At 41.4% G+C, this 23064-nt stretch overlaps 1 protein-coding gene across 1 annotated transcript in view; it reads right to left on the reverse strand.

Moving 5' to 3' along the window:
* The window catches only part of SLC9A9 (solute carrier family 9 member A9), a 3064289-nt gene that overhangs the window by 2537274 nt on the left and 503951 nt on the right, over window positions 1-23064 (reverse strand). The window contains exon 5 of the mRNA XM_086943725.1: window positions 16866-16981. Within this exon, the coding sequence (XP_086799851.1) occupies window positions 16866-16981 (116 nt within the window). The remainder of the gene's footprint in view (window positions 1-16865; window positions 16982-23064) is intronic.

A 23064-nucleotide genomic window follows, 5' to 3' on the forward strand; every position in this document is an offset into this window, starting at 1 on the left:
ACCCCACCATGGAATATGCCAAAACGTTAAAAAACATCATTGACCAGGCACACCAACAGGGAACCATTACGGAAAGAACGAAGAATTTCCTCATAACCAGTGACCCCAAAAGCCCTACACTAAGAATGGTGCCCAAAATCCATAAGAACCTTAGAAACCCCCCTATGAGACCAATTGTCTCTACCAGAGGAAGCATACATCAACCAATTGGACAACTAATTGACAAGTATCTCCAACCATCGGTACAATCAACTCAAACATATATAAAGGATACCTCACAATTTTTGCTAAAACTACAACAAGTCCAACTCAACCCCAATGAGAAAATATTACTATGTACTGCGGATGTGTGTAGTTTATACACAAGCATACCACACAGCATGGGTATTGAAGCAATAGAATCAGCTATTCTAAACACGGACATAGACCATGACTTTCAATTGTTTCTAATGGAGCTCATGCAATTCACTTTATACCACAGCTACTTCAGAGTCAAAGACAAGTGGTACCAACAACTTACAGGGATGGCAATGGGCAATTCGGCCGCGCCTGTATACGCGAACACATTCATGCACTGGTATGAGACCCAACATATTCTAAACGACACGAACTGGACAGACCATTTGAAAATGATATCAAGATACATTGATGACTTCTTCATCATATGGACGGACTCGGAGGATAAATTAAGACATCAACTAAACAATTTCAACAATATTGATCAAAGGATCCAATTAACCTGGGATATTTCTGACACATCAGTAAATTTTCTGGATGTTAAAGTTACTGTAACTCCAAACGGATTCAACACAGACCTTTATGTCAAACCGACCGATAGGAACAACATGCTATTGCATTCCAGCTTTCATGAACCAAACCTGATTAGAAACCTACCATATTCACAAATGGCAAGGGTTAAACGAATCACTTCAGATCAAACCACTCTCAACCTAAGAATAAACGAGATGTCAAACAAATTTTTGAAAAGAGGTTACCCTAAGAACCTAGTGGATGAAACAAAAAAGAGAATTGAGAATATGGAAAGAACCAAACTTTTGACACCAACGGTCAAACCTGAACAAACTCAGATAGTAGTGGTTTCAAAATATTCAACCAACAGCAGAAAATTCAAACAAATAATAATGAAACATTGGACTATCTTGAACCTAGAACCTGACTTCAATAGAGCATTCAACCAACCTCCGTTGTTTGCCTACACCAGAGCCAAGAATCTTGGGGAAATCTTGCAAAGCAAACCTAAGGATCCCACCACATATCAAGGTACAAAACCCTGCCTGAACTGTGGCAATTGCAATAGCATAATCAGAGGACATACCATCAACCATCCAACACAGGGTTATCCAATAAAACTACGAGTCAATGCCTCTTGCGATTCCAGCAATTTAATATACGGGATCAAATGCCTGTGTGGAAAAACTTATGTTGGGAAAACCGAGAGACGCATAAAAGTGCGCCTGACTGAGCACAAATCAAACATCAGACTGAAGAACATGAAATCAGCTCTTTCGGCTCATTTTGTAGAATCACATCACAACGTTTCTCAAGTCAAGTTTATTGTCCTAGAGACTGTCCCCAAACATGAAGGGGTAAACAACAACAAACTGTTGTTAAGACGAGAGAATTACTGGATCCATAAATTGTCAACCCAGAAACCAATAGGCCTGAACGAAAGAATAGAATTTTCCTGTTACCTGTGATAGAATTGCTCTGCAAATCGACTGCATTGTGAATGTGCATGTTCCCCACACCTTTGACACCACATAAATCAATCCGTCACCATATTCCATCGCTTTCATGTTAGCTCAACAAAGAAACAGCACACAATAACATCACCTATCCGGCAGTTCGATCCCCCGCACTCCCTAAACTTATTTTCGCTTAGCATTTTTTAGCATGGTCTTTTCTCATGCGCTAGTTTTTTCAACATTTCACCACACTTTATGAGAGGCAATTCTTACATTTATTGTTATCCTCATCACATACTCGATTTACAAACCGCCTGTTTAAGTACGGTTTAAGTACGATAGTCTTTCCTTTCTTTTTTAAACACATGTGACTAATCACATGACCGCGGGAGTTGTTTGAAATAATGAACGCCGGTAGCTCCTAGCTTTACCGGCGAATCGGAGAGAGGCACACCGGACTAGACGCCATACTCGCGAAACCCTTCAGGTTAGTTTCAACGCTCGTCCTAGAACTTACCACAGCGTACGAGTAATCTCTGAACGCTTACAAACCTGATAGAAGTTCTTAGACGATTTTTCATTCTTTTTAGATTACCTACTAAAGCGTTACCACAGGCATGTAAGTGAACGTCTGATCCCCCATTTTTTTTAACTTTACGACACCTATCACAATCCCCCACCACTTTTCCTCACACCACTGTTTATATTTTTAAATGCATGACATGCATGTGATGAAACTATGTGATTCTGACAGTACTCTTAATTTGAATTTTGTTGTAATGACAACGATGTACAACAGCTTATCCTAATACTTATATATATCATTATTCCTAGTGTCAATTCCCTGATGAAGGGCACGTTATTTTAATGCCCGAAATGCATTGGACACGCCTTGATATTGCCTGAATTTGAATGTAGATGATTTTGAAGAAAAATTAAATGAAATGACTTAAACTGAAACGGAAATCATGAAATAAATGATGAACACAATGAACATTGAATGAAAGTGTTTTCTTGGACCAAGGGAACGCAACAAAAGTGTGTGCCAATCTGGGATGACACCAGAGTCCATCTGGTCTCACATATTAAACTGTTTTCTCGACGTCGTAGGGTACTCGACGCCTCCTCATTGAGCACCACCAAACTAGACTAACTGAGATAAAATCAAGAACCAGATAACAAAAACAAGCTGTGCATCTTCCCAACTCTATCACATTGAAGATATTATACACCACATATCAGGACCATTTTAATATTGCAAACCTGAAACTGATAATAAAGTGGCCATTTTTCGGCTCAAACGGAACAAGATAGTAGAATGACCTACTCAGAGGACGCCTTTTGTAGCTGAGGAAAACAAGGTTGCAGCATGGGAATGGACAAAGGCCAAGTGCACCAGCGACTCCTCTGCTAAGGTGGAGGACCGTCACCCCACTGCTCAAAAGAAAAAATAAAATGATAATGACGTATGTGTTAATTTCATGTTATTTTTCCTATTGAAGTCAGTAGCTTTTGGGGCGGGCGGGCTGGCAAGAGCAGGAAGAGGTGTGGTTTGTACTCGTTAATTGTGCATGACTGCTTCTGCACACTTTGCATCTTCCCCATCAGGCTTGCTTTCCACAGCTTGGTAAGGAATATGCAAAGCCTCCCAGTCCCCGTTTGAGCATCGAACCATGGCGGACAGACCTATCACCACGCTGCATTGCAGCGTTGTGATTGACTATAAGGAACCTGGGTGCTACCTGCTGCTTCCTGCTGCCGGCGGAGACGGGATGAAGAGGACAGAGGAGAGGCGCCGGCCGGCCGGCCTAGAACTACCACTGGCTGAAGCATGTTCAGTGCGGTTCACTGATAGAATATCGATGCTCAAAATATCCCCATACACAAAAATTGAATCATAAATATCTATGTCAAAAATATCGACATCCTATATTTATATTGGTAAGTATAAAAATATCGGAAATAAATATCAATGTAAAAAATATTGATGTACAAAATATAGATTTTTTTATATATGTAAAAAAAAGTTAACGATAATAAATATTAAAATTAACTTAAAAAAATTATTTGGATTTAATATACATTTTAACAAATATAAGAAATAAATGTAATTAAAAAAAAGTAAACACATTTATAAAATTTAATATATATATATGTTTACTTTCAAATAAATAAACAATTCATTTTAATGTATTTTTTAATTTTATAAATATATAAAAAAGTTACAAATAACACATAAATATATATAAAATCAAATAAAAACATTATAATATAATTAAAACATTAAAATATTTATTAGTTTTAAAATTACATTTTCAACTCCACTGAGTGGAACAGTAGGGAAAATGTTGGATAGCGGAGGGGTAAAAATTACTATTCCCACTCCAGTGAGTGCAACAGTAGGGAAAATGTTGAATAGCAAAGGGGCAAAAAATACTATTCCCACTCCCATGAGTGGAACAGTAGGGAAAGTGTTGGATAGGGGAGGGGTAAAAATTACTATTCCCACTCCAGTGAGTGCAACAGCACAGAAAGTATTGGATAGCGGAGGGGTAAAATGTACTATTCCCACTCCAGTGAGTTCAACTGTAGGGAAAGTGTAGGATAGCAGAGGGGTAAAAGTTACTATTCCCTCTCCAGAGAGTGCAACAGTAGATAAAGTGTTGGATAGTGGAGGGGTACAAATTACTATTCCCACTCCAGTGAGTGCAACAGTACGGAAAGTGTTGGATAGCGGAGGGGTACAAATTAGTATTCCCACTCCAATGAGTGCAACAGTTGGGAAAATATTTGATAGCGGAGGGGTAAACATTACTATTCCCACTCCAGTGAGTGACAGTAGGAAAAGTGTTGGATAGAGGATGGGTAAAACTTAATTTTCCCACTCCAGTGAGTGCAAAAGTAGGGAAAGTGTTGGATAGCGGAGGTGTAAAAATTACTATTCCCACTCCAGTGGATGCAACAGTAGGGAAAGTGTTGGATAGCGGAGGGGTAAAAATTTCTATTCCAACTCCAGTGAGTGCAACAGAGGGGAAAGTGTTGGATAGCAGAGGAGTAAAAAGTATTATTCCCACTCCAGTGAGTGCAATAGTAGGGAAAGTATTGGTTAGCAGAGTGGGTAAAAAATAATATTCCCATTGCAGTCATGTCAAAATTAAAAACAAACAAAATATCAACTACAGCACAAAAGATTTTAAAAAACAGAAAAAAATATATAAAAATATAAAAAATATACAAAAGATAAAAACATATTATAATGTTAAAACGATCTAAAAAATACCTAGCAAGATTTCTTTTTATTGTTTTAAAAATAATTTACAAACAAATAACTATTTTTAATATACATTATTTATAATCAAACACATTATTACATTAATGTAATCTTTTTTATTTCCTACTCTATAACACCAGACACTTCACAACACACATCAATTTTTTTTAAATATGTACCTCTATAATTCACATAATTAGTTATCAATTAAAGAAATACAATTAGTTAAAAAACAAATTAAAACAGATAAAAACGAATTTACTCCCCAAACGTTACCACTATAAAACCAAAACCCACACCAAATAAAAATAAATAATTACCATGAATATTTATGAATTGATGAATTATTATTAATGATCAACTAATTATTAATTAAACAAATTACTTTGCACCCTCTACACCAATAAACACCACAACCCACACCTAAAAATCATTACACAATTTTCATAACAAATGTTACCTTAATAAATTAATATCAAATAACAACTTATTAATTAATTTAAAAGATTTACTTCCCACCCTTCCCCACTATAAACCCCACAACTTACATCTAAAATTAATTACACAATTACCATATTTAAATGTTAACTAATTAACATTAATTAACAAATAATTATTAATTCTAAATAAATTACTTCCCACCGTATTCCCCTATAAACCCACAACCCGCTCCTAAAAGAATGACACAATTAACATAATTACCAATTAATTAATAATTACCATCCAATTAAGAATTAAGTAATAACAAATTAATTCCCACAATTAACACTATAAAATCTAAATTAAATAAATACTAATAAATAAAAATAAAAAAATGAATGCATTATAATTAAATTACTTCCCACCTTATTCCCCTATAAACCCACAACCCGCTACAGAACGAAAAAACTCAAAATGTAATTAAAATAAAATTAATAACTACTAAAACTTTAACACATATATTAAAAAACAAAAGCAATATTTATACAAAAAAAGTTCAGATACTTTTAAAAATACATACTAAAATAAATAACTAATTAAAAAATCGATATTTGAAACAGCTATACTTTTGCAAACGATATTAATGACTTTGATATTTTCAAAAGCGATATTTCTTACCTCCAAGTTGATATTCTTGACCACGATATTCCTGCTGTCGATATTTCTGCATCATGATATTTCCAACTCGATATTTGAGTATGTCGACATTTAAGACTCAATATTCTGTCTGTGCACCGTTCAGTGGAAGGAGGCGGTGACCCCAGTCAGCATGTGCAGCAGAGACCTCGATCACTGGAGAGCAGTTTACAACTGAAGGTGGAACAGCGCATGCGCATTAGACACATGAGAGTCATATTTGGACGCGCACAGGAGGACTCATTACTCACCTTAAAACACGGTTCCTCTCACCTTGATTTGACGAGTTGGATTTTCACATCCATTGGCAACTTGAGCAGCACAAGGCAGTCACTAGAAGTGCATCTTTGAAACTGAATATTATTTGTCCAGCACTTTCACTCAATACAAAGAATTTGTAATATTTAAGCCTTGAAAATGTTACTGGGTGACGAAATAAGGGTCAGCTCTCATCAGTGTATTGAAAACTGAGGAAAAATTATTTGTGGAATAAGATTTTATTGAGGAATACTTGAAAGACGTTTTTCCAAACTCTTTTTTCCAAGCCAAATCCTTACTGTTTTGATCTTATTTGTTTTTCAAACACTTTGGGTTCTATTAGGATGGTGGTCGGAAAATCACTCTGACCGCCATGGTAGCGGGAAAACACCACCCGCTAGGACCGTGGGAAAACCGTTGGTCCAATTAGTATGGTCCACAGTCGAAATCCGACCGCAGCGGTCGGATTCTGCCAGTTAACATTGAGGTGGTTGCTGCAGCCAGCAGCACTGCCGCGATGTCCAAAAAAGCATGCCCTGCATGTTTCTGCATTGTGTTGTATGCACTGCACAGTGCCTGCCACCTGGCACAGGGACATGTAGGTATCCCCCCAGTGCACTCACACTCCCCCCAACACTTTGGGGGTCTGCAATGGACCCCCGGAGACATTCTCCGCATGCCTTTCCATGGCAGTCCCACCGCCACGGAAGGCAGGCTACTGCCAGCATCATAATCGTGCCGGCGGTGCTTGGCCCTGATCCGCCACAATTGTAGGGGTCCAACTCCACACGCCAGGCATGCGGGCGGACTGCAACCGGCGGAAAAGTGGCAGGCGGAAAATCATCCTGCGGCGGTCACGACCGCAATGCTAATTGAAACGGCGTTTTTTAGAGTTTCAATCACGGATGACCGTCGCCGGTCCGGTGGTTGCTACTGCTGGCTCGCCGGCAGCCATCTGCCCACCATCCGCCCGCTACCCTTTGTATGGAGTGCTGTAGTACTCTTTTCAGTTACAAATATTTATAGGCATAATCCAGAACTTTACCTGCGATGACGAGGAAAATCTCATTGGAAAACCTTCCATTGTAATGGTCTTCTGCAAGCTCAGAACATAATCTTGTAACTCTGCTTTATGTGTATTACATAAATATATTTGCTATTTGGTTTGCCAAATTTGGTATTGTTTTGCTTTCTATGTGCTTTTTTGGGTGGCAAAATCTCTTTCAGATTATTGCAGATCGATTACTCTCCAAGACCCATTTTTGTTACTAATTTTACATTTGTCTTCGGAGCCTTTTTGAGAATTCCAACATTAAACTATGATTACATTTCTTTTTTATTTGCGGAATGAGACCTAGCGCCCTCTTGATTCCTCCTTCTCCTAATCATACTTTTCCCCCAGCCTTCGACCTCAACACTTCCTATAGAGTATTACTTTCACTACTCTTACCCATAAATATTATCCTTTCCTCACACTATCCTTTACCCTGAATCTGATATAATTGCCAGGTTTCACATCTCACCTTCACCGTTATGTTATCGTTTTCGTTCTCTAACCTCTCAATTTATTCTAAACCTTAACGTCACAATTTCACCGATACTTATGTCTACCCTTACTGTTACTTTTTCCATTTCAGTGTTTTTGTTCACCCAGCTCTATTCCACCTCATTCTCCCCTTGGCTTTTGGTGCGCTAAGATATTTCATGAAACTTGCAGGCTATGTAGGAGTGCTTACAACATAAAAGGCATTGATGACATTATTACTAATTAAGCTAGAAGACAGAGTGGTTTGTGTTTTTTGTCGTTAACTGTTATTAGGTTTCTTGCAAGGAATTTAAATCCCGGAGGTAAGTGTTCTCTTTTCAGGCGCTTAGTTATATCTCCCAGAAGCACAAGGCCTCTTTGTCCATATTCTTACATACCTGATTTAAATTAAATGAAAGTCCTCTCTGTTTCCTGTAAACCGGAACAGGTTGTGACCTCTGTCATCTTAAGATGCTTGTGGTCGTATCATCACCTTATGATATGCTTTGTACCATTATTTCTTTCACTGTTTTCTCATTGTTGGGTCGGTTGTTTGAGTTGCTCCCTGCGAGTATGATTAAGCTCTACAATTGTGCCTACGCAGCAGCAATGTACATTTGTACAAAAATAAATTAATATGAGACCCACATTTTTAAAAATGATTTCATGATTGTCCTTAAATTCAATTTAACATTGTATCTATTATATGTCTTTATTAATATTCATCATGAAAAAAGTGGTGCCTCGTACACAATTAAATTTTTTTAAATTTAAAAACGTCTTTTAGTTGTTTAGGGGTAGATCTACTAAAATTTAACGCAACGCCTGGAAGCAATGCAGCCTGATGCGTTGCGTAAAAGGAAGAGAGCAGAAATGCCCACATCTACTAAAATATGGTGCACGTCTGATCTCTCCTAACGCTGGTGCACTGTGTGCTGCCTAGCATCAACCCAGGCACCCTTGTGCCATGCTGAAAGGGTGTTTGCATTACGGGCAGAATTGTTTTTGTGAACCAAGGAATACCTTCCAGCACAAAAATAATCCAAAGAGGAAGTAATGAAGAGAAATAAACATATTTCTTCTTGTTATGTCTCACTGCATCAAAGGCACATTTTGGCCCAATCTCAAGTTTACTGACTATAGTATATCTGGGATTGCATCAAATTCCATAGGTGAATGCACAGGAACGTCCATGCTCCACCCATGGAATGCCTACCACAATGAAATATCAAGCCATGCAGTGCAAGCCACCGCGTTAGGATACATTTCTTTACGAAATCCCACCTTGCGTGGCTTTCTAAATGCCGTTTAAGGACTTTTGTTGTCTTGAGGTGACTTGCATCATGCAAGGACAAATCAAATCTCTAGTAAATACGACCGATAACCTCTTTTATTCCGATCATATGTTTCACTACTTGTGGCTGAATTAAGGGTTGTTTTCAAATTTACTTCTGCCATTGTCTGGGCTCCCTTTTTTCTACAGCAAAAAGTAATTGTGAATAGAAGAGTAAATTCATGTTTAAATCATGTTTTTGTACTGCCATCTCTGCTGGTAACATTGACAGTAGGATCTAACCAAGCATTCTGAATCCACAAAAGTGAATTATAGTGAAATATGCTGGATAAAACCTTTGACTTTAGCTTATTGTAACACGGGTTTGATGAGAAATGTGTGTTTTATATCCAACTAGAACAAAGAATGTCGAGGGACAACGAAAAAGACAATTCACTAAAATACCAGTAATAGCACAGGTAAGCCATTAAGCTACCAGGGCCTCATTTGTGAGGCTGTGCGTCACTTTTACGCCGCCGGTGCGTCACTTTTTGTGACGCACCAATGGCGTAAAAAATGCACCTTGTTGCGCCATATTTACAAAGTGACGCATCTAGGTAGATGCGTCACTTTGTTAACCCCTGCGGCACATTATACCTGCGCCAGGTATAATGTATGCAAGGGGGGGCGTATTGATGCAAGGAAGGGTCGTAGAAGTGACGCAGTGAAATCTATGAGATTTCACTGCGTCACTTTTAGGACGCCGTTGCGTCATAATCTTGCGCCTGCCTCACAGCAGGCGTAAGACTGACACAAGCACTTTCACATGGGGCTGGCCCCATGTGAAAGGACGCATTGCTGGAGTTGCGTCACTTTTGCGTCACACTCCAGCAATGCGTCACTTTTGCGCTTACAGATACGTCAGAAAAACTGACGTATCTGTAACTCCTTGCGACATGATGCGTCATACATTAAATATGACGCATCAGGAATGTCGCAAGGAGTGCGCACTGAGAAGTGACGCATCGCTGCTTTCACGCAGCGATGTGTCATTTCTCGTAAATGAGGCCCCTAGTGTTTAGGATCAAGCCTGTGAGAGCATGAGCTAGCGCATGTGTCTTGCTTGTGAGACATTGTTGTTAACAAAATGGGCTTGGGGCCCACCTATTGCTTAGCATTTGTTGGCTTGCGTGGCACTCTTCTGTACAGCCTCATAATTCATCAAGAAAAGGTAGTCCCTATAGAGGAAGTGTAGCTCTTGTCTTTGACGGTAATAGTGATAAAACTGAAGAGCTCGCCAGTCGGATCGGAAAATATCAATATCTCCCCTACGAGTGAGCAAGGTCGGATTGGACATCCTTCCACCGAGGTCATCTCTCTTTCTTTTCACAAGGAGAGATTAATATAATTTCACTCTCGTCCACTGTTTGGTGAAGTCTCCTGCACATGGTTTATGCTCAGAAAACACAGATGAAAGCTAGTACTGCATGCAGGTGACTTTTCCATGAACTGTTGGGTGCTTGAATACTTATTAAACCAGAAATACATTTTTGGTGCTCAGATGGAACACGAGAGATAGCCGGGCCTGTAAGTAATTATGGCACAGTTAAGTGGTTATATATTACAGTTCGCTGAGACTTTCCCTTGAAGCTGTGTTTGACACATCTACGGTTTTGGGTCTCTTTGCCCCAATTCCTTGGTGTCTCCTACCTTTATTCTGTCCTGATGATGACCCCAGCCTACATAATTGTGCCAAGGGGATCGAAACGTTGACAATAACATATCTTGACTGATTTTTAAATTTGCTTATGGATTTTGGCCTTCAAGTTTTGAGTGCCATCTACAACAACATACTGTCCCAATCAGTCACATGTATATATTTCCGTATATAGCACAAGGGCACTTTTTTAGTCACTTTACTCACCTTCACTGCGCCGTCACTTTATAGGAGCACCTTATCTTTGGAGTACTAGAAATGCTGTGCCATATGATTATGGACCATTGTTACATTATATGAATATTATTAGCAAAGTAAATGCATTTATTGCTTAACTGAAATAACCTGCAGAAGAGTTTCTTTACGTCACTATTGAAGTGGAAGTCCAAGGCTACACTTCCCCCATAGGGACCACCTTTTCTTCCTTATAATTGTCCGGCCCAGGTCCCTGGGTTACTGGGTTGCCCCTTTTTCTTTAATATCGTAATTCATCAAGGCAGGTCTAACATAATTTCTGTTCCTCTCTGTGGAGCAGGAACCAAGCACTGATTGATTAAACTTAATTAGTGCTGTCCGCAGTTCCTGACGTGATTGAGGTACTATTTTGTTTTTTAAACTTTTAGTGCCCTGTAAACAGAAGGCGTGTGACTGATAAAACCGGCCCAGCAGATCAAAACAAAATTGCAAAGATCTATTTTCTATAATTAACTTTCTTTTATTTTGCCAAGTCTTCTTTTCTCACTTTGCCCTCCTGTTTTCTTTTGTTTTTGCGCATTGGTATTGCTCTCAAAAGAGGATTATGTTATAGCAAAGCAACATTGTTTCTTTCTCATGCCTAATTTCTGAAATAAGGCTTTAACACATAGTTGTGCAGTACACCTCAATCCACTCTACTTCAATACACACCCACTCCAGTCCATGCCAATCCACCCCACCTCACCTCACCATACACCAATCCAGCCCACTCAATTCAATTTACACCAGACCAATCCAACCCAGTCCATTGCACACCTCTCATCACAATTTACTCCAATCCACCACACTCCAATCCTCCCAGCCCACCCGACTCCAATCTGCTCCACCCCAATCTGCCCCATTCCCATTTGCTCCACTCCAATGCAAAACAATCTGCCTCACTCCAATCCAAAACAATCTGCCTCACTCAATTTCAAAACAATATTCCCCACTCCAATCCAAAACTATCCATCCGACTCCAATCTGTCCCACTTCAATCCAAAACAATCTGCCCCACTCCTGTCTGCTCCACTCCAATTCAAAACTATCTGCTCACTCCAATCTGCTCCACTCCAATCCAAAACAATCTGCCCCACACCAATCCAAAACAATATGCCCCACTTCAATCTGCCACATTCCAAGCCACCTCACTTCAATCCACCTTACCGGAATCCAATCCACCTCAGCCTATTCTAATCTACCCCACTCCAATACAATCCACCACAATCCAAACCAATCCACCCCACACCAATTCATCCAGCCAAATCCAATCTACCCATTCAGTCCACCGCACCCCACCATAATCCAGTCCACCCCATCCCAATCCTATCGACCTCACATCAATCTAATCCGCTCCACTGCAATCTAATCTACTCCAATCCCATCCACCCCTTCCCATCTCATACCAATCTGATCCACCCCACTCCAATTCACCCAACTCTATATCACCCCATTCCATTCCACCTAACTCCATTCCACTCCACTCCAGTCCACCCCATCCTACTCCAATCCAATCCAACCAACCCTACTTCAATCCACCCCACCCCACTTCAATCTAATCCTCCCCATCCCATTCACCCCACTCCACTGCAGTCCAATCCATCCCACTCTACTCCAATCCACTCTATCCCAGTTCAGTCCACCCCGCTCAATCCAACCAATTCAGCCCACCCCAATCAATCCCTCTCCAGCCCAATCCAATCCACCCTCCTCCAGTCCAATCCACCTCCCCACACCATTCAAATTCACCCCACTCCAAACCACCCTACTCTAATCCAATCCAATCCACCCCAACCCAATCCGATCCACAGCATCCCAAACCAATCCAATCCACCCCACTCCATTTAATTCAACCCACTACCTCAATCCACTCCACCCCACCCCACTCCACTCTACACCACTCCACTCTACAACACTGCACTCTACAACACTGCACTCTACGGTACTCTCTGCCACTGAACAACAGAACTCCCCTCTACTCAACTCTACGACACTCTACTCTATGACATTCTACTCCCCTTACTCCACTCTACCACAACAAATCCTGTCTACGACCCTCTACTCCCCCCACTCCACTCTAGGACACTTCACACCACTAACTTTTAGCCATGCTGAACAGCAGCCACACCGGTGTACAACATAGCAAAAACACAGTGCCAAAGCCAATAGCTCTTGTATAGGCAAGACCTATTGGCTTTGCCAATGCTTATTTAAATTTGAATTAGCACATTTTTGCAATTTGAGTCCACATCCTACCAATGGATGAGGAAACAGGTGTTGTAGTTAGACTCCATTTTGTTACAAAATATTCAATCAATAAGGTCTTCTTTAGAGTGCCGGTGGCAACATGGCTAAATGTGTAACACACGAGTTACATGTAAGAACTATCCACAGACATGATGAAATCTATGAGTCACATGTTTTAATCCTGGCAAGTCTTTTATCACTCTAAAGCTAATACATTGAGTAATAACATCGATTACCTACACTGTTAAACATGGCAAACAATTGGTATGGCACACCAAAAATGAAGCTATTCATATTTCTGCGCCACCCGCATTTATCCCTACATAACATTTCAAAATTATTTATGTATTAATGGTTGAGTCAGTGGAATACTCAAAAAATTGTTGCATTAGAAAATAATTTAAGTAACATTTTTTTCTTTCTAACTCAGCCCATTTACAGCACAGCCACTCTATTGCACCAACGTAACTATGGAAACCTGAAACACAGCAGCTTTGATGATAATATATATGAACTACTGTAAAGGCATCAGTGGCCTTCCTCAACATTGCAGTGACAAGGAGCAACATGGGATTCAGCATTTGAAGAAACCCTAATGGTTTATACAATTTTCCCTTGTGAGGCTTAACCTATAACGATCACAAATGCTTCTTGTGTGAACCTTGTGAGAATATGAATTAGCTGCTTGTCAAAAAAACTTGAACAAGAAAAGTCAGTCCTTCAGCTTTTGAAGAATGTCCTCAATCCTGCTACTATCCAAAGGTCCATTTGTTGAGAATTCCAGAGTAGGAGGATTCGCCTGAGAATGTGTGGTCTGAAGTCCCACTCCTTCCTCCAACACCTACTCCCCTGGTCTTGCCCAACTTCAGTGATGCACACCTTAGAAGTTCACAAGGGATGAGGGATGCGTTCAGGCATAAAGATCCTTCGTCACGAGAGCCCAAAAACATGATTGCACTGTAGTCATGATATGCTTTTTCATGGTTTCTGGGTGTAATTTTTTCAGCATGGCAGAGATTTGCTTTTTGAGAGAACACTACCTCAGTCCTGGTAGCCGGCCTCGTCACATCATGTTCGGCCTGTACTTGGTTCCAATCCAGCACAACCAGATATCCACAGTTGGAACTTTGTGCTTTTTGGCGCTATTTTCACTGAAATCTTTTTTTGTCATTTGGGTCTTCTTTTATTCATTAAAATGACTATTTTTTTAATCTGGTGTGGTTTCCGTTTTATGTGAGGTTTTCCACTTTATTACTGTTTGAGGTTTTCCACAAATACTTTAAAAGTTGCCTCTGAATTAAGCCTGACTGCTCTGTGCCAAGCTACCAGAGGGTTGGCTTCTGCCTTGCTTTGACAAGAATTGTGGTCAATGCTTGACCAGGGCTCACATCCCAGTTAATCAGTAACCCAATTTCTCGCAGGACAAGAATGGTTATTTTACGAAAAACCGACAGGTGGACTATTCCATAGCTTGGGTAGCAGTGAAAAATACAAACCTGCTCTTCCTTGGTGCTTGATATCTGGCACCAGTTCAAGTCTTTTTTAGTTTTTGTATTAAAGCATAAAAGACAATAAGAGTATAAAACACAGGCATAGCTAAGAATCAAATCATTAAACTTTTACAGTTTAAAAATAGGTTTAAGAATCAAGATAAGATCAATTGGCCTAGTACATTCATAGTCAATCAATGCAGTTTGTTCTTCCCCAGGGTATATATACTGTGGGGCACTAAATCAATAAAATTTACCATACATAAATAAAAACAATTTATTTCCCCACCCTCCTCCTTTGTTTGGTTGCTGTAATTAGAAATTTAAATGGTTTGACAAGACATCATCAAATTGTAAAAGCTGCAAATGATCCATAGCCTCCTTGCAGTTCCTAATCTGCAATTTCCTCAGATGTGGTTTTAGAATGCTTCTGCGTTGGACAATATACAACTCAGAGACAAAAAAGGAATGTTAATTACGATTGTAGAACAAGGGGATTGCAAGGGCATGGAATCAAATCTTTGCTCATATAGACATTTGAGGGATAGGGCACGAAGTAGTTGGCCATTCCAAGCCGACATCTTGTTAGGTAAAACCTTTGCCTCCGAAGAGACCCTGAGCAGATACGGCTTAATGGAAACGGAAGTACTTAGTGGGTGATGTGCTTCACCCGATTTCTCCCTCAACTCAGCCTCCCATCTTTTCTCTATTATGTTCTTTGACAAATCTTCTATCACTAGTGGTTTATCACTACTGGTGATGAATTGCAGAGAATCATACAGATCCATCATTCCAATTGCTTGCAAGTCTTCCCTGATAGGTGCAAAGCATCTTATTCTATGGGGCTGCTGACAGGTCAATACAATCCAAAATCCTAATGTCTTAGAGATGCCTCAAGCCTAGACCAGATAGATAGCCAAAGTAAGGTGGGCGACATCCTCGGTTGGCCCCCCCCAAGAAATGCAAGCCTAGTTCTTTGTGTGCAATATTGGCAGGCATAGTGGTGGGAAGAGACAGCAGCCAGCTCAGGAGTCGGTTTTCGCTAATCTGTAATTGTGAATGATCAGAGGAGCCCCAAAATCCAGCATCATATGAAACAATTGGTACAGGTCTAAATTTGTAAATCGTCACTGCAGCATTCACGGGCATGGACCATAACTTGGAGGCAAATTTAAACAGAGAGGCGATGGCTGCTTCAAAGTGCATTGATCTAAAAGTGATACAAATGATCCTGACGCTCTGGTTACTTTCTTCATTCACATATGTAATTTCTGTGTTTTGATCTTTGGGACCACCAGGATATTCCTGGTGAAACCAAATAGAGAATGAGTATATTTGAGAACCTGCCCTAAATATGGCAGGCCTTTCGATATACACTGACTGGTTGTTTTGTGATGGATGGGCCACTGGTCCAAAGCTTCTTATGGTGGAGCCAACTGCTGTTATAAGACAGGAAGCTATCACCGTCTAAAACTTCATGTTGGTGGGAAGGGAGTCTTGTAGGATTGAAATGGGATACCTTAAGCTCTTTCGCTGCATTGCTGTGTGATTGGTTTACTGATGCAACACCTTATCCCTGGGGTTGGCCTTGCTACTCAAGCCATGCCATCGCAGATAAACTAGTATTTTTTCAATTTGAAACAAGTTTACCTCTGTATAATTCTCCATCTGAGCTGATTGGGCGATTTGGCACAGCTCACATCAAGACTGAGGGCATTCTCCATGATAGCTTACCGGAGGATTGTCCTACAATACCTAACCTGGGGTGCTGCACAGAGGACAGCATGGTCCATTTAAGACAGGCCTATAGAAACAAAGTGGACAGTGTACGAGAAGGTTGTATTTCACTTAACAGGCATTTAAAAGATTAGGCGGGGGTTGGGGGGGGGGGGGGGTAATATGCTCTGCCCACAATCACAGTTGATTTGTTAAATATTGTACATATCTACATATTGCCTTATTTAAGCACTCATATACAATTCTACCCAATAAACAAGCATACAAATTGAAGACATTTAGCTACATTACCTGGATCTGTGGCCGACATAAGCGATCCAAAAAATAAACAATCTGTAAAGTGAAAATCACCATCTTTCAGCTGCCCCACTTGGATCATGGCCTTCACAAAACCATACATTATGAACCTGTCAAGCCAAAACAGATTGTTAAACACCAGATTATGTCTTTTCCTTTACAACAATTCACATTTCACTCGTGTTTTCCAATTATCACATGCCACCACGCGTGTCCCATTCGTATTGCACTAAGTGTGTAATGACGAAATTGGGTCACTGCGCATACATTGCTACTATCTTCGCTATCTGTTATCCCTGTTGGAAACATATTGAATCTCTGAAAGAAACAATACAAAATACAATTTTACAGTCCATCAGAATTTCAGGTGGTGAGATAATCTGACGTTTGTCAAAATATGCACAATATGAAAGCAAGTCAAAAAGATATAAAATAAACCTGTCATCTTCAGAAAGCAGAGAAAACAATAATTATGAGTAAGTGTCTGGGCTGCCACTCTGAAAGCAACTATATTCTTTGTAGCAAAATACAGTTGTGCTCCAAAGGTAAATATCATACAATGCAATATCAAGTTTCTGAAAACGTATGTTGTATTAAAGACGCAGATGTGAGAATGATGCATTCTTTACTACTCAACAGCAGAAGGGCTTTATCATGGATCATCGTCTTTACTGACATGATCTGACATTGCCTTCCTCTTGAATACAACTCTTCAAGATTTCAGCTTTCTCCAGCAACCCTCTATCGTCCTCAGCCTCTTTCCACTCTGACCTCCCTTTCGAGTTTTTAGCTGTTCTTGATAGGAACCTTGACAGGAAAGCTCACAGGGCAAGCCATTTTTAAGTTAACATGTTTCTTGAATTGGACCTAGGACCTCGGTCAGTATTTGTGTTCAATCATCTACTGAGGCCATCTTCACTCATTTTAAACTATGGACCAGTTGTGATTCGCATTCCTGAGGCTCCATCTCTGTCTCACTAGGGGACACATTTGCTCAAGTCAAAAAGTATTAGCAGGCCTGAATCCCCCACTGTGATTTTCTAATAATTCCCAAAGGTATAATGTTTAAAGGCCTTGCCTCCTGTCATTGATGCTATGCCGCGTAGTGTGCCCTATGCACAGCTCCTACTGAAAAAGATTCCCCGTCTTGCACTCTCACCGTCTTACCAGCCTGCTGCCAAACTACCCTCAGCAGAAACAGCAAATTACACAACATACCATGCTGCAGACACACACTGTTGTAGGGTTCAACAGGGTCTGCGCACAGGTCTCTATTTTAGCTACACTTTTAAACTTTACATTTTTTCTAATAGTGACTTTTAACATGCCTTACACTGACATAATAATATACTTTGAAATGATTCTGCATGCACCACATTTCTTAGTAAGCATTTTATCATGTCGCCTGCACACTCTGTCCAAGGCCAGGAGCATTTAAACGTGATGTCCTTGCATTTTGTAGTCCGCTTGCAACTTTGACACAGTGCGATTGGAACAGTGCTTTTATTATATAAACCACCTCTGAGCCAAATTTGGCAGAGTACTTCTGCGGATTATCCCTGAACACTGTACTGAGACTCAGATGCAAAGGACGATAGACTGCTCTGCACCAGATTGGTTTCCTGATATACAATATAGGTATGGTGAGTTGAGTTGTCCCAATAGATCTGGCAGAGGGTACACTCCCACTATGCTCTCGGTAGTTTAGGTAGTATTAGATAGGAGTATGCACATAATTATATAATCATATAATCACACATCAATGCTATAATGGTAGCACTGTTTATTTTTTTCACCATTCTAGTAATGCTGCTTACCATGCTTTCTTTCATCCTACTAATAATTGCAGCTCACGCTTTTTACACAAAAATACAATTGTTTCAATAAACGTTTGAAAAGCCAATTTGCATCATTCTAGTGTCTCTCTTGGGCATGCTTGAGTAACAATGAAAGGGTAGATCTGTTTCTATGATTTCCTTGGGGAATTAGAGGTATAATGTTCTGAGGTTGCAGATATCATCAGGTACCCTGCCAAGGTTAGGGGTTCAGATGAGGCGCTGTGAGCTATCTAGGAATTGGGGCCAAAATACTCAGATGATATGTGTGAACTGAGTCCCCATATTCTGAAAGTTATGTTGTCCAGATACACAGTCTTACTGAATTCATGACATCACTGGCGGTGATTCTCAAGAGCTGGCAGGAATGAGTTAGCCACTTTAGAACAGCACTTAAGGTGGCACAGTCTCAGCAGTGGCGCTGCCATGCACCGAGAGCAAGAAGACCACCAACCCAACCAGCATCCACCAACGTGAGTCTTTCCTGCCAAGTGGTGCCACCCCAGTCCTGGACACTTGAAAGAGGACCTAAGGCGCTTACCAGAGGAACTCATGCATCTTCTCTGCTGAGCGATGCATCCCAGAGCAAAACCAATGCATCTGTTTGGCAAATGCCAAAGCAGAACTGATGTATCGCCGCTGCTAAGTGGAATCGACCGTCATAAAAACTTGCATCACTGCCAGCAAGGCACTGAATGGTAAGGTGTGGGGCAGCAAATTAAACGATTATAGTAGGTTGTACAACCTAATTTTGAGGGAGCACGTGCTCAGTATTTGTTTTGCAGAGTTGCACCAGCACCTAGATGACAGTAAGCTGACTGACCCCAGGAAGCTTGCTGAGGATGTGGACCTCTGGACTACCACCGGAGTGTCCAAAAAGGTAACTGGGTATCCAGGAGGTGACTCCCATAAAGGTTGTCAGGGTTCCAATCAGAAGAAAGAGGGGGGGGGAGAACAACTTAAAGATAAAGAGTTCTCGAAATTCACCGAAAATAATTCTCACGGGAGTAGTGGTAACTAATCCCAGTCTGACCCTAAAAAGAATGTGTTCTATGATAAGAAGACAGGGAGATTGTACATCAATGTACTGAGTGCTACAATTATGGGCACTCCAAGGGTGTCTCCAAATATCCCATGTGGGCACCTCCCCCCACTGATGGGCAGACACCTGAGTTAGCTAGTGTAGCACTCCGGGACGAGCTAGTCCCAGGTAGCTTTGAGGAACAGATAGAGGTAACCCAAGTGTCCCTGGGGAAAAAGGAGATGGTGCCAAAAGCCCATATGCCTGCCAATACTTCAAAGTACAGGCAGTGGCTCACCATCAATGAGCAACGGGTGGAGGCTCAGAAAGACACAGAAGCCAATATGACTAATGTCAGGGGTCAGCTGGTGTCCCATAGCAGGTACCCCCTAAAACATTGCACAAAGTCATAGTCGCCGACAATTGTGAGAGCCATTTATGGTGGCACCGTTTCACTTTCAGTGGGGGGGAGGGGTGGTCTCAGGTTACCTGAAAGTATCTGTGAGCCATGTTATGCCTGTAGATTGTCTTTTAGGCAAGACATGGAGCACCCCGCCTGGAGTGTGGCTGAGCTCAAGTCACACTTGGAGATGCTGATATGGCCTGAGTGGTTCTGTATGATAACATGGTCTATGGCTACCCAAGAAGGAAGTCAAGAGCGTCTGGAGCCTGGAGCAATGGCCAAGACAGCTGCCAAGACGGGGAGGGGTGCAGGAAACCAACCCCTCAAGTTACTATGGTTGAGATTGATGGGGCCCCTGAAGGGAGGCCCCCAAGACAACCAGGGAAGACACTGCCACCCTGGGTGACCTGCCTGAGCTCGCTGGTTGGCAAGTTGAGGGTGGGCCCACCACAGAGGAATTCAAGAGGATGTAGAAAGAGTGTCCCACTCTTGAGGGCTCAGGCAGAAAGCTCTGGGGATCACCTGATCTATTGGGAGGATGACCACCTATATAGTGAGCCTAAGGCTTCTGGTTCTGGGGCAGCTGATGAGCAGGTGGTCACCCAGTCCTACCGGACCCTCTTACTGGGTTTGGCTCATAATATAGTCCTGGCAGAACATCTAGGGCAAGACAGGACCCTTTATGGGTCACCTCATGCCTCACTTCGAGAGGCCCAAAGTGATAATGCTCCTGGTGACAGATGAGGGAGTGGAAGAGGACAGCAAGCCTCTCCCTGATCTCCTGCCTTCCCAGGAGCACAATGGTCCAGTAGAAGGTGTCAACCTATCTTCTACCCTGACCCAAGAGCAGCAGGGCTACTGTTTCCAGTTATTGGGACAGCTTGCCTCTCTGTTCTCCCTCACCCCTGAACTCACACGCATGCGAGTCCATGACATAGACACCGGAGATAGTCCACTATTAAAGAACAAAATGTACAGGTTGTTAGATAAGGTGAGGGCCAGTATCAAGGAGGTAGTCTCCAAGATGCTGGCGTTAGGGGTGATTGAGCCCTCCAGCATTCCCTGTGGTGCTGGTACCTAAGGCTGCCCCACCGGTGGCCACTCCAGGCCTTAGGTTCTGCATGGACTACAAACTACTCAATTCAGTCACGAAAACTGATGCACACCCCATCCCCCGAGCTGATGAGCTCATCGACAGGGTGGGCACTTCCAAGTTCCTCAGTACTTTTGTTTTGGCATTTGGGCATTGGCAGATCACTCTGACTGAGGGTGCAAAAGAGAGTTAAGCATTCTCAACTCCCGGGTGCCAACTCCAATTTCATGTAATGCTCTTTGGCTTGAAGAATACCCCTGCTAGCTTCTAGAGTTTGGTTAACAGGGTTCTAGCTGGAAAGGAGGCCTTCTATGCAGCCTACGTGGACCACATCGCTGTCTAAAGCTTCAGCTGGGAGGAACACCTGCACTACCTCCTGGAGGTACTTCAGGACCTGCAGCAGGTATGCCTGACTATAAAGCTCAGTAAGTGCCAGAGAGGGCAGGGTTCAAGGGTGTATTTGGGCTACCTCATGGGCGCAGGCAAGTTACAGCCCCTCCAGAGCATGATTGAGACCATTATGGCCTGGCAAACACCCAAACCTCAGACCGAGGCGAGAGCCTTCCTGTGCCTCACAGGAAACTACAGGAGGTTTGTTAAGGGATATGGCACCATTGTTACCCCCTTAACAATGCTGGCTTCGAAGAAGCAGCCTAGATTGGTGATCTGGACAGAGGACTGTCAGAAAGCCTTGGATACCCTCAAGGGGCCCATATATACAGCATCTGTACTCAAGGATCCTGATATCTCCAAAGAATTAATTGTGCAGACAGACGCTTCAGAACATGGCATGGGACTGTCTCACCACAGTTGAATGAAGAGGGTCTGGACCAACTGGTGAAGTGCGATTAAGAGAGGAGCTTTTTCTGTGGTCTGGGCACTGAAGAAGTTGAACCCATACATGTGATTCATATCCCAGTCAAACAACAACCCAATTTCTAACAGTCCCCAAAAATAAGTGTTGGTGGCCCCCACCGGCAACAACTGGCTCAAATAAGCACTGGATGGCTACTTACTTTGAATAGGTAGCATAATAGTAGACCATTTCCAAGGCATTACCGTTGTGTTAATAAACTCAAAGGCCACTCATTTAGTTCCCTTTAGCTCAGTACAAAAACATGCATAGTCTATTCTCATGAAAGAAAAGATGATCTAGATAGTAACATTGTAATTTTGCTAGGTACGTGAACATTTTCTACTCTTCTTGTTTTTAGCCGTCCTGACAATATGACCAAATGCTTTTTAAATAACTGTTTTTTTTTCAATTGGGTTTTTAAGTATGTATATCTGTTGTGATTCCATGTGATGAATTATGTTTTTTAATGGATTGTTTTAATCCAAAATAAACTTAATGGATGAATATTACCTTGCAACCAATGCCAACTATCCTACATATTCATATACAAATGATGCATGGCCCTCTGAAAAAATAGATGAGGCTGGCAGCAAACTGAAAAACATTCTCTAGGGTTGAAACACATACTGCAAAGTTACAAAGGTGCTAGATGCCTACATTGAAGTGCAGTTCTGCCTGATGATATGCAGATTACAAATTCAAAGTGGAAAAAATAGAGGTAACGCACTCTTCCTTCCTCCAATATTCTGACAAACTTGTTAATGTTGATGAGACAAATCAACTAAAAAAGAGACGGGTTTGAAAACTCTCACAGCTATGCACATTTACATGCTGTCACACCTTGTGTACTTAAAAAAACTATTGTCGCCCATTTCACTGATTTAATATCCTGTACTATCCCTTCATCACACCAGTTCTTCAATACATTTTTCCTCACCGCCCAAGGAACAAAGCACAGTTTGGTTTTGATTACTTTGGCAGCAGT

Source organism: Lissotriton vulgaris, chromosome 11 (genome assembly GCF_964263255.1).
Source record: "Lissotriton vulgaris chromosome 11, aLisVul1.2, whole genome shotgun sequence".
Taxonomy (NCBI): Eukaryota; Metazoa; Chordata; class Amphibia; order Caudata; family Salamandridae; genus Lissotriton; species Lissotriton vulgaris.